The sequence below is a fragment of the Cajanus cajan genome, chromosome 2 (assembly GCF_000230855.2).
Source record: "Cajanus cajan strain Asha chromosome 2, NIPB_CcT2T_4, whole genome shotgun sequence".
In the NCBI taxonomy this organism is placed as follows: domain Eukaryota; kingdom Viridiplantae; phylum Streptophyta; class Magnoliopsida; order Fabales; family Fabaceae; genus Cajanus; species Cajanus cajan.
Window position 1 is genome coordinate 55,250,557 of NC_138518.1, and position 13,317 is coordinate 55,263,873.

The 13,317-nt window shown below is 42.7% G+C and overlaps 1 protein-coding gene across 1 annotated transcript; it reads right to left on the bottom strand.

The window, feature by feature from the left end:
- Nucleotides 1–293: 293 nt before the first annotated feature.
- LOC145955054 (uncharacterized) lies at nucleotides 294–2,951 on the bottom strand. The gene has a single exon (XM_083069752.1). The coding sequence runs from the start codon at nucleotides 2,949–2,951 to the stop codon at nucleotides 1,311–1,313; it is 1,641 nt and encodes a 546-aa protein (XP_082925878.1). The 3' UTR covers nucleotides 294–1,310.
- Between the last annotated feature and the right edge of the window lie 10,366 nt (nucleotides 2,952–13,317).

The window sequence follows — 13,317 nt, forward strand, 5'->3', positions numbered from 1 at the left end:
CAAATCCCTTGATGGATTTCCTTGATGACATAGGCTGCCTGAGATGCTGTTAGACATTTAAGCAGTGGGGAGGAGATGCCGCGCTTGAATAATTCATCGTCAATGATGACGAACTTGGCCGATCTCATTCTTACTTTCCGAGCTTCATTCTTGTCCTCGGGTAGGACCCCTTCTTTCAGGTATCTTCAGATGCTTGTCATCCAGCCTAGGTCTTCGTTGTCGCTGAGGCTGATGATTTTGTCATCCAGGCTGGGGGAGTGTAAGGTTTCCTGGATGATAGTTCAGTGCTGCCCGGGTCTTTTGGTGTTGGCGAGCTTCGATAGGAGGTCAGCTCGGGCGTTTTGTTCTCGCGGTACGTGTTTTATGGTGAATTCATCAAAAGTTGAGATCTGGTGGGAAGCAACGTGGAAATACCGTTGCAGCATAGTGTCCTTTGCTTGGTACGTCCCACTGAGCTGCTCCACCATGAGCTTTGAGTCACTGTTACAGTTTACTCTTCGAGCTCCGAGGTCGCAGGCCAGCCTCAGTCCTGCGAGGAGTGCCTCGTATTCCGCTTGGTTATTGGTCACTTTGAATTCGAATTTGAGGGATTGCTCCAAGGCGACTTGGTTTGGTCCTTCCAGAATGATGCCTGCGCCGCCTCCTTTGGAGTTGGAGGATCCGTCTACATGTAGAGTCCATGCTTGGGGTTCTTCGATGGCAATTGGCGTGAGCTCGGCTACGAAGTCGGCCAGGCATTGGGCCTTGAGTGGGCTGCGACTTTCGTATTGGATGCCAAACTCGGATAGTTCTACTGACCATGCGATCATGCGTCCGGCGAGTTCGGGCTTTCACAGGATTTGCTTGATGGGATAGTCAGTTTTGACTACTACCTGATGGCTTTGGAAGTAAGGTCGGAGTCGCCGGACTGCGGTGACGAGTGCTAATGCCAGCTTTTCGATCATCTGATATCTTCTCTCCGCGTCCTGGAGGACTCGGCTGATGAAGTAGATGGGGATCTGTACTTTTTGATGATCTTGTACGATCACTGCGCTGATGGCGTTTTCTGCTACTGCCAGGTAGAGGAGAAGGTTGGTGTTGTGGTCCGGCCTCTGTAGGATTGGTGGGGTGGTGAGGAATGCTTTGAAGCTTTGGAAAGCTTCTTCGCACTGACCTGTCCATAGGAAGTCTTTTGGCTTTTTTAACAGGGTGAAGATTGGTCCTGCTTTCTCCGCAAGTTTGGGAATGAAATGGGACAGTGAGACTAACCATCCAGCCAGGCGTTGCACCTCTTTTACTGTTTGCGGGCTTTGCATCTGAATGATGGCTTTTCATTTCTCGGGGTTGGCCTCGATCCCTCTGCTAGTGATCATGAAGCCGAGGAACTTACCTCCCTGGACGCCGAAGACACACTTCTCTGGGTTGAGGCGCATGTTATGCTTTCTGAGCTGGGCGAACACTTCAGCGAGGTCGGTAGCATTGTCTACTGCCGAAGTGGTCTTGACTACCATGTCGTCGACGTAGACTTCCATGTTTCTTCCGATTTGTTGATGGAAAACCTTGTCCATCAGCCGCTGGTAGGTTGCCCCTGCGTTTTTGAGGCCAAAGGGCATCACCCGGTAGTAGTAGTTGGCTTGGTCGGTGATGAAGGACGTGTGTACTTCATCGGGTGGGTACATCATTATCTGGTTGTACCCAGAGTAGGCGTCAAGGAAGCTGAGGAGGGCATGTCCGGAGGCTCCGTCGACTAACCTGTCAATGCTCGGTAGAGGGTACGAGTCCTTGGGGCATGCTTTGTTTAGATCGGTATAGTCGACGCACATGCGCCATTTTCCCGAGTTCTTTTTTACTAGGACTACGTTTGCCAGCCAGGTGGTATATCTGACTTCATGGATAAAACCAGCATTGAGTAATTTTTGTGTTTCAGCGACGATGGCCTCCCTTCTTTCGCCGCCGACCTTTCGTTTTCTCTGGGCGACTGGTTTTGCCTCTTTGTGTATGGCTAGTTTGTGGCAGATGAGATCGGCGCTTATGCCTGGCATGTCAGCGCTAGACCAGGCGAAGAGGTCGGCGTTCCTCAGGATCTCCGCTTCAAGTTGTTGCCGCAGCTCTCGGGTCAACCGTTTGCTTATCTTCGTGGTTTGCCCGGGGAGTTTTCCGAGCTGGAGGTCCTCGAGCTCGTCGACGGGACTGGGGTGTTCGTCTTGAGCATCGGATCTTGGATCGAGGTCGGTGATTTCTCTGTGATCGGCGAGAGCCGCGGAGGTGAGGTTGTGCTTATACTGCTCGTCGAGTGGAGCCACTTTCAGGCTCTCTGCATAGCATTGCTGTGCCGCCTTTGAGTTTGCTCTGACAGAGATAATCTTCCCATCATGCCCTGGGAATTTCATGGTGAGATGCGGGGTAGACACCACCGCTCCGAGCTGGTTCAAGGTTGGCCTACCGATGATGATGTTATAGGAGGCATCTGCATCTACGAGGAGGTATCGAACCATGATCCGCCTTGAATCCGGGGGTGTCCCGAAAGTTGTTAGTAAGTCCACGTACCCTCGAGTGTGAACGCTCCTGCCTGCGAAACCGACTAGGGGTTCTGTGTGAGGTTGTATGAGGGAGTGGGGGATGTCTAACCTGAGGAACGTTGGCCAATAGAGGATGTCGGCCGAGCTTCCTTGGTCGATAAGGGTTTTGTGAACTTCCCAATTGGCCAGTGCTACGGCTATCACCATGGGATCATCCTGTTTGGGAAAGACTTCGGCGTAGTCGTCGTCGGTGAATGTGATTACGGGCGAGTTCCGATGTGGGATTGGGGTGGTGAAGTGCATGCGGTTGACATTGCGCAGGTGTTTTTTGCGGGCTGAACTGCTACCACCCCCTCCTGTGAAGCCTCCTGCTATCGTACAGACCACTCCCCGAGGGGAAGTTGGCCCTGCTGATTGGTCGATTAGCTTCCTTAGCGCGGCTTCGTTGTTCATGGGTGGTTGCGCGATCTGCGTCGTCTGTTGCGCGTCTGTTATAACTTCTGGTAAATACCATAAGTGTGGCCGATGAGAGCTGTCGTGATCGGCCCCACGGTGGGCGCCAAATGTTCTTACCGGAATTCGGTCGTAGTGATGGTCCGTCCAGTAAGATCGGTGAGCCTCCTTTGCTGATGTACTGGTGCTCCAAGATGGGGGAGGTACCTGCAAAAGAGACTCTGATGCTAAAGTTAGGGTTTGTGTGAGTATGAGTCTCGTTTAAATAATGCACGTACCTTGGTGTGAATTAGGGTTGTCTTGGGCTCTGGGCCTGAGATAAGATATAATATGATTAGATAATATATCTCGCCTGGGGCGAGATCCTTTAGGATCAGTTATGATTTACTTAGATGCCGGGCTGACGTCATGCAATGTGTACCCGAGATCATCCTGCGCCGTGGTGCCGAGCTCCGAGCTCGGTTTCACGGATCGGCTAGTACAAAAACACTATCAAGAAATTCCCTAAATGAACCCCCCCCCCCCCCCAACTTTATTTACCCCAATGGAATAGTTTCCTGCTGTTCGGAATTTGATTTCGGTTCGGAATTTGATTTTTCGAAATCGAATTCCGAACGGTATATATATATATATATATATATTAATGTAAAAAAACATTTTATTAATTATATAAGTTTATATATAAAATAATTTATACTTATAAAATTTAATATATTAATAATTTACACTTTTATAAAATAATAAATATAATAATTTATAATTCTAAAATTATAATTATAATAAGTTATAATTTTAATAATAAATAATTTAAAAAATTATGAAACGGAAGTGGTTGGACAGAAAATAATTCTGTTCATGTCTATTGCATTAGACACATTGCACAAAATTTCATGCGACGATTAAAAAATGCAGCATTGAAAAAGGATGTTGTCAACATGGGTAATTTTATCATTACTTTATTTTACATGTTTGTTACTTAGTTTTTATTATTTAATTATTTTTTTTCTAGCCTATGGAATGACTGAACCTAAATTCTTTTATTATTACAACATAGTAAGAGATAATAATGCTGAAGCAGCATAATGGTTAGATAACATTCCTAGGAAAAAATGGACACTAGTATGGGACAATGGACGACGTTGGGGACACATGACAACCAACCTAGCAGAATCTATTAATTCGGTATTGAAGAAAACATGAAATTTGCCAATTTATTTCATGGTAATGGCAACATATACTCGTTGCAACAAGTTTTTCGTTCAAAGAGGCAAGGAAGTGGATGCAATGACTAATGTTGGACATGTCTACTTGAAAATTGCAAGCAAAACTATTCAAGATGCACGGTCAAAGGCAAACTCTCATAGAGTTATTACCTTTGACAGATCAAGCACTAGATTTCTAGTGGAAGAAATGCGATATCCGGGAGAAGTTCGACCCACTGGGAGTTTTACAGTTAGGCTAGATGAGATGTAGTGTGATTGTGGCAAGTTCCAGAAAGTTCATAACTGTTGCTTGCATGTACTCGCTTCATGCTTACATGCACACCACGAATATCAAAGCTACATATCTCCCATATATACCTTACAACAAGTTGTAAATGTATACGAAGGACAGTTTGGAGAGCTCCGACATGAAGATTATTGGTCTACTTACACTGGTCCAACTTTGTGACCAAATTCAGAACTCAAGAGAACTTTCAAGGGTCGACCCAAGTCCAGCAAGATTAGAACAAAGATGGACATTATAGAGAACAACATAATCATGTAAAAAATTGTTCCTATTGTCACACTCCCAGTCACACTAAGAAAACATGTCCAAATATTGGTCATGCAGTTAGTTCCCGCCAACATTGATCTTTATTGTTGTAATGAGTTTTAAATCTCATAAATATAATTTTCATTAAAAATATAATTAATATATTTATTACACACTAATTTATTGTATTTAGTAATAATAAAAATATTTAAATTATATATTTTATTAATATTTTTAAACACAAACATATAAATACAACTTATTATACTTATTATTTATTACATTTCTAATTTATTATAAATATAACTTATTAAAATATTTATTTATTAAATTTCTAATTTATTATAAAAATAACATATTAAAATTATTATTTTTAAAATTTAAATTTTATTATAAATAATACTTATTAAAATTATTATTTATTAACATTATAACTTATTACATTTTTCATTTATTATAACTTAAAATTATAATTTATTAAAAGTATAACTAATTAAAATTCATACCTTTTTAAAATTATTTATTATTAAAATTATAACTTATTAAAATTATAATTTATTAAAATTATAAATTATTAAATTTATTATTTTATAAAAATTAAATTATTAATATATTAAATTTTATAACTGTAAATTATTTTATATATAAATTTATATATTAAAAATGATTTTTTACATTAAGCCATTCCATTGGGGGTAAATAAAGTTGGCGGGTTCATTTAGTAAATTTTTTTTATAAAAAATATTATAATAGTAAAAAAATTTCCAAAGAGGAGTATTGGCTGCTGATACAAATTCCATAATTATCTGGATAAATTCTAGAGAATGCGAAAAAAAAAAAAAAGAGTAAGGCAGAAATAGTTTTACTTGAAATATCTAAAATGTACTAAATAAACAACATTTCTAGTGAGTGAAAGCTGGCCTACATCAATGTATCGTGATTTACAGAGCAATATTACCATTCTATCTTATAAACTTGTGCCTCTGTTTTCCTTCACTATCTCAAAAATCAATTTTCTTATTTACAACTCCTCAGATCTAAATTCTTCCATAATTTAATATTTATAATGAAACATTAATTTGCTTGTTAATATTTTTTTAGTAATTTTAATTTAGAGAAAAAAGCCATAATCTCTAATAATACGATATTATTTTTTAAAAATCTTATTTATTGAAATTCGAATATAAATTTCAAAGTAATTTCATATTTTAAAATTTTAAATAAGTTTTGAAAAAATAAAATAAAATATCTTTTAAAATATTTTTTTTTATAAAAATTAGAAAATTACTCTTTAACGTTCTTATCATTATCGTTATATTCACTATCATTTTTTTATAGATTATAATATTTTTATAAAATTTAGCCTGTATATTTATTTTAATAATATTTTTTATTCAATTCAAACAAACATAATTTAAGTTTTTAATTATAATAAAATTTCTTAAACCAATAATTCTACAATAATATACGTATAAACACATTTTTTAAATATTTGTATAATTTTATGTATTAATAAATTGATTATAAATAATATAATTAAATATATTTTTTAATTATATATATATATATATATATATATATATAAGAAAAAGGGTTGGGACCTAAGGTAAAAGTCTTATTGGTCTTGTCTTAGTTACGACCTTGCTGCTGGTTAATTTTTCCAACATCGAGTTGGATGGGTAGTGTTTCTAGCTGTCATGTTTTTCCAACTTCGGATTAGGTGGGTAGAGTTTTCTAGCTGTCATGTTAATTTTTTTTTTTTAATTATAGAAGTGTTATTAACATTCTTTAATATAAAATGTCTAAATATTTTATGACGGATTAACACTTAATATAAAAAGTGTTCATTCTATGATAGGTGATTAATATTTGTTATAATATGGACATGTCAAATATGATATTTTAACATATTAGTATTATTTTTTATTTGGGATAAACTCACACTTATCATAAAATGTGTCACTTTCAATGTCGATTGTTGATGTTAAGGTTAAGATGTTGAGATCGATAAAAATACTATTTAAAAATGAAAAGAAGAAAGTACACTCAATATCAACATCTTTATTATACTTCAACAACCTCAAGAATATGTTGAAGAAATGGTACTTGATGTTGACATACATAAAACTTGCAATACAATTATGTTCGAGTATAATAGAGTTACAAAGAGATATCAAATAAGTATAAACAATAAAACAAATTAAACTTGAGTACCATAAGATTGAAGACCAAATAACATACATGTTTAGAAAGACACTATCAATAACAAAATTTATACATGTACTAGTAAACACTCCCTTGGCAAGATCCTAGGCCGAGACAAGCACTTAAACCGACGAAATCTCCACGTATTACCCCTTCGGTCTTGGACTTGGCTGAAATCTTGTTCGGCCTTGGACTTGGCCGAGACCCTGTTCGGCCTTAGGGACAGCCGAGTACTTTACCCACAACAAAGGGAAGACTTCAGAACTGGGCAAAAGACCATCAAGAGGAGGCACTCAAATCACCCCTCGGTTCAAACCATGACCGAACACCTCTTCGGGTTCAAGAATGGCCGAATACCCTTTTCGGCCTTAAGCTTGGCTGAACCCTCCTTTCGGCCTTAAGCTGAGCCGAACTCCCCTTCGGCCATAAGCTTGGCCGAATACCCCTTCGGCCTTAAGCTTGGTTGAAGACCCAAAAGAAGGACAACTCATAGAGAACACATGGCAGATTAGGATATCTATTATGCAATGATTATCACGTCTAATTAAGAGAGATTAAGGTTAGCCAAAGACATTACCCATCTCCCAAGATAGAAGGCCCACCAGGCCCAATACGTCACTATAAATACACAAGTGATGGGTAATAAATGAGGTACATTTTATCCAATATAAAGCCTTTATTGCTCTATACCGAACACTTACTTGATCGTCAAAGTGCCTTTGCAGGTACCCTTCCCACCCATTGGAGACAGTATTCGGTCGGCATCGAAGACTCTAAAGATCACAAGGAAGGAGCAACAAGAGGAGTGTTTCTACGCAGGAACATTTTGGCGCCCACCGTGGGATCGAAACCGAAGCGGTTCTCGACCCTGAAGTAAGATGGTAACAACTAGGAGTTAGCAAGAAAACGCAGCAGCTCATAACCTCGGGATGCCCCGAGAACCGAGACAACAGACAAATCAACACGAAGAGGGAATGGAGAGTCGTACGTGGATCGATCTCAACCTCCCAACCCGTCGTCGGCCATAGAACAACTGAAGGCCGAGATGCTAGAATTGAAGAAGCTTCGGGAGAAGGACGCACACGAGCTGTCACTCCTAAGGAAGGAAAATGCGGAGCTTAGGAGCGACAACCGTTCTTGGCATCCATCCCGCGGCACCCCCAATACTCAGTCAACACATGGCCAAGGGGAATCATCAGGATGGTATAAGGAGACAAGAATCCCTCGACCGCCTGGTGGAGTGACGACGAAGACCATGGATCAGCAACGAAGGCAAGGGAAGACTCCATTCACTCCAGACATTGCCGGGGCCCGGTTGCCCGACAACTGGAAGAACTTGGCCTTAGAAAAGTATGATGGAACCGCCGACCCCGAAGAACAACTTGATGCATTCGTTACTCAAGTCGGTCTATACACCGATGAGGACACTATCATGTGTAAAGTCTTCCCTACCTCATTAAAAGGATTGACACTGAATTGGTTCACGAGACTCCCCCCAGGATCAGTGGACTCTTTCACAACCCTATCCTCTCGATTTGTAATACAGTTCGCCACAAGCCGACCTCATCAGCTCACTTCGATTGCATTAGTCAATATCTTCCAGGAAAAGAAGGAACCTCTGAGGGCCTTCATGGAGCGGTTCGGGAGGATGACCCTATCAATCCGAGATCTAGACCCGGCAGTGGCAATGCACTGTAAGACCCGTACGGATTCTTTCTTTTCTCAACCCTCTTCCTCTCTAAACTCTCACTCCCTCATTCTCTTATCTCACTCTCAATCCTCCCCCTTTTCACTTAGACCTTCCTTTTTCCTGCTACTAGGTGGTGGAACTGAGTGAAGTGGGTTGCTAGCTGGTGTTGAAGTTCTCTATTCTCCTTTCCCGTGTTCAAAGCTTCCTTCGTTTTCTCTTTGGGTTCTCCCTGGCGCTTGGATTTCTTCATACCGAGGTAAGGGAAGTTAGTATTTTGGCTGGAAAATGGGTTTAGGAACTCATTTGGCTGCTGGTGATTGATTGTGTTTGGCTGAGTTGCTGGAAAAATTGGGGTTTTGGGGTTTTATGGCTTTGAGTCAAAATTTGGGATTTTTCTTTGATCTGTTGTTGCATGCGCATAAAGCTGGTACTTTCGAGCTCCTTGATGAAAATGTGGCACTTTGAACCGTTTGCATGTGAGTTTTCTGTGGAAATTTTGCAGGTTTTGGAAATTTTTCGAACTTGGGAGAGTTATTGATGAGTTCGCGCTGGGCGCTGTTCTTCGTGCCGTGCGCGCGACCACCAGGAGACTCTGTTTAGGCAAGCCCGTCGGGCGCAAGGCTGTGTGCGCTGGGCGAGCTTGCAAATGGGAGTCTCTGGTTGGCCCGCGTCGGGCGTGACTCGAGCTGCGTTGGGTGCGATATCAAGAGTAACATGTTTTTGGGATACTTGGGCTGCGCTAGGCGCACATTTGGACTCGCTGGGCGCGGAGGCTCCTTGGGAGTCTCTGCCAAGAGCACGCCGGGCACAATTGCGAATTGCGCTGGGCGCGAGACCTTGGTAGGTCTCTGCCTTCCCCATGCTGGGCGCGGGTTAGGCCCCGCTGAGCGCACGGGACTCCTTGAGTCTCTGCCAGGCAGGCGCTGGGCGCAATTTGGAATTGCGCCAGGCGCGGGAGGGTCTTGGTGCTCTCGGGTTGAGTCTCGCTGGGCGCGAGTACTCCTGCGCTGGGCGCGCTGGTCCTGGTGCTCTCGGGTTAAGCCGCGCTGGGCGCGACCTCTAGTGCGCCGGGCGCGCAAGGAGATGATGATCTATATGATGTTGGCTGTTGAGTTGTGCCAAAATTGTTAATCAATGATGTTATATGCTGAACCAAGTTAAATTTGATGAATATGCTGTGATGACTAGGGGATAAAGCTGAGATAAATATGTTAGTTGTATTAGAGGTGTATTGTTGAGCTGGAATCAATGGATTAATAAGAGAAATTTTATAGTATAGCGGAATTATAGACTGTTGGGCTGAATTGTAGAAAATAATAATTTTGTTGAATTGCTGTGCTGTGTTATGCTGTGTTGTGTTGTGTTGTGCTGTGCTGTGTTGTGTTGTGTTGAGCTATGCTGAGTTGGGTGATATTATGGCCGCTAAGTCGGTGCTGATGTTAGCCACACATGTGGTGCTGATGTTAGCCACACATGTTGTGCTGATTCTAACCGCTAAGGCGGTGCTGTTGTTGCCGCTTTGCGGTGCCGTTATAGCCACTCGAGTGGTGTTGTTGTTGCTGCTAAGCAGTGCTGATATTGCCGCATTGTGGTGCTGATATTGTTGAGTGGTATAAGCTGTACAAATGTGCTGATAACTGTATCTGTTGTTTATTTATATTGATAAATATATACATTTGTATGTTGAATTTTAATTGCACTAGCTTACCCTTCTGTTGTCTCCATGATGTTGGACTACAATGATCATACTATGTATGGGAGCAGAGCAGGGATAGGTGGGCGTCTGATGATGAGTCTTCGGCGGACCAGTAGAGCTGATCGCTTTTATGATTTTTTTGAGGTGTAGCTACTTGGGATAGTAGCATTTGATTATAATTTCTTTTGTACGCTCTAACTCTAGTTGGATTGGAACTCTGTATATATTTATATTCTAGACCCTATAATTATATACTCGTTCTATTCTGTCTAGTGTTTCCGGTGTGCGGTGGTTGGAAGTGTAGTGGCCAGCCGGGTCGTTACACCACCTTATCACGGCATTGAGGCCAGGCCCTTTTGTAAATAGCCTATGCAAAAAGTCGCCCCGAGATCTAGATGACCTCAGACAAAGAGCCACTAAGTACATGCAGATGGAAGAGCTGGCCGAATACAGAAATCAAAATAGATCTGACCTTTTCCTCGGAAAGAAAGAAGCTAAAAATGAGCACCCTCCGAGGTCTCGTCCTCGCGATGTGCCTGATCGAGAAAGAACCAACAGGGTGCCCTGATACGCACAGTACACGCCGCTCAACGCCAGCAGGACCAAGGTGTTGGAGCAAGCATTGGCCATAGAAATCCTTGCGATACCCCGACGTGCTATGACTCCACCCCACGCGGACAAGACCAAGACATGCTAGTTTCACAAGAACCGAGGGCACACCACGAAAGAATGCACAGCCCTCCGAGATCGCATCAAAGATTTTGTTAAGTCAGGCCACCTTCAAAACTTCACCCAACCCTCAGGAAGAAAGAGATACGAAAACTACCAGGATAAGAGGGAGTCTGGAAGAGGAACCGTGAAAGGGCACCTCTGAGACATAGATCCCGGGAACGAAGTAGGTCTCCGAAGAGAAACGAACAGCAACAAGACCGGAATCAACCCAGAAGAGTAATTAACACAATTGCTGGAGGATTCGCAGGAGGGGAAGCACGTCCTCAGCCCGTAAGAGACACTTGCGGGCAATCAAGTCGGTAAACGCTGTAGGGCGAGCAGCTTCGATCCACATGCCCTTTATTACATTTACTGATCGAGACTTTCAAGGTGTCGACCCAGTGCAAGATGACCCCATGGTTATTAGTGTGGAGATCAACAACTGTATTGTGAAAAAGACGCTTGTTGATCAAGGAAGCTCAGCTGATATCTTATACTGGAAGATATTCGAGCAGCTCGACATTCCTGAACAAGAGTTGACACCTTATGACGAGCCCTTGGTGGGATTTTCTGGCAAAAGAGTGGACACTCGGGGAACAATAGACCTATATACCTACTTCGGGGACGACCACCAAAGACGAAGGATTAAAGTACGATACGTGGTAGTGCATGCTAACACCTCGTACAACATCCTATTGGGCTGGCCCTCCCTGAACAAGCTCCGAGCCATCGTTTCCACTCCCACTTAGCTATGAAGTTCCCCTCGAAAGAAAGAACGATCATCACTTTGCACGCCGATCAAAAGATGGCCCGCGAATGTTACTTCGCCAGCCTAAAAGTACAACCAACTCCAAAGCCAAGCCGAGATGTCAATGTCATCGGCGATGTCGGCCAGCAAAAGCCGATTGAAGACCTGGAACTTGACCCAAGAATGGAAGTTGAGCATAGGGTCGAACCAATAGAAATAACGATCCCGTTTCAACTCGGAAGGAATGAAGAACAAGTCACTTATTTGAGTTCCCAATTGACGGAAGCCGAGGCAAGAGACATCAAGCAAGTCCTACTGAAGTACTCGGACTTATTCGCTTGGACAGCGGCTGATATGTCGGGCCTCAACCCAAGCTTCGACTGCCACCGCTCTTAGTGTGCGAGACGCCAAACCCATCACACAGAAGAAAAGAAAGATGAGAGGAGACAGGGCTCAGGAAGTAAGAGAAGAGACTACCAAGCTACTTCAAGCGGGATTTATCAGGGAAGTCAAGTACTCCACTTGGTTGGCCAACGTGGTTATGGTCAAGAAGGCAAACGACAAATGGCGGATGTGCACCGACTATACCAATCTAAATAAGGCATGTCCGAAAGATGCTTACCCCCTAACCCACATTGATGCTCTAGTTGACAGAGCGGCTGGCCACCAAAGATTGAGTTTTCTTTACGCATACTCAGGGTATAATTAAATACCCATGTACCCGCCTAACAAGGGAAAAACGGCGTTCATCACTGATTCGGCTAACTTTTGTTACAAAGTAATGCCATTCGATTTAAGGAACGCCAAGGCGACCTACCAGCGACTCATGGATAAGATTTTTCGTCGGTAGATAGGAACATGCTTGGAAGTATATGTGGATGATATGGTGATCAAGTCTACTTCGGCCGACGACCACCTGAAAGACCTTCGTACAATTTTTGACGAAGTAAGACGACATCACATGCGGTTGAACCTGACAAAATGCACTTTCGGGGTTGCCAGTGGAAAATTCTTGGGCTTCATGTTGTCAAGAAGAGGTATAGAAGCCAACCCTGACAAATGCCAGGCCATTATCAACATGAGGAGCCCCCATAGTGTGAAAGAAGTACAACGACTGGCCGGGCGCATCACTTCCCTGGCTCGTTTCCTGCCCTGCATGGTGGAAAAATCAAGACCCATGATGTCTTTGTTGAAGAAGGCAACCAAATTCCAGTGGACCGAAGAGTGTGAATCAGCATTTCAAGACTTCAAAACGATGCTCACGGCTCCGCCTTTGCTGGCCAAGCCAGACTCCGAGCTAGATATGATCATATATATCTTGGTATCGGACAAAGCCATCAACACAACGTTGGTGCAAGAGAAAACGGAGCAAATGCCAGTATACTTCGTCAGCTGAGTCTTGTAGGAAGCCGAAACGAGATATCAGCATCTCGAGAAGACAGTTTTAGCTCTCGTACACATAGCCAGACGCCTCCGGCGCTATTTCTAGAGCCACAGAGTCCTCGTCAAAACGGATAGCCCGATTGTTAAGGTCTTGCAGAAGCTTGAACTGGTCGGTCGA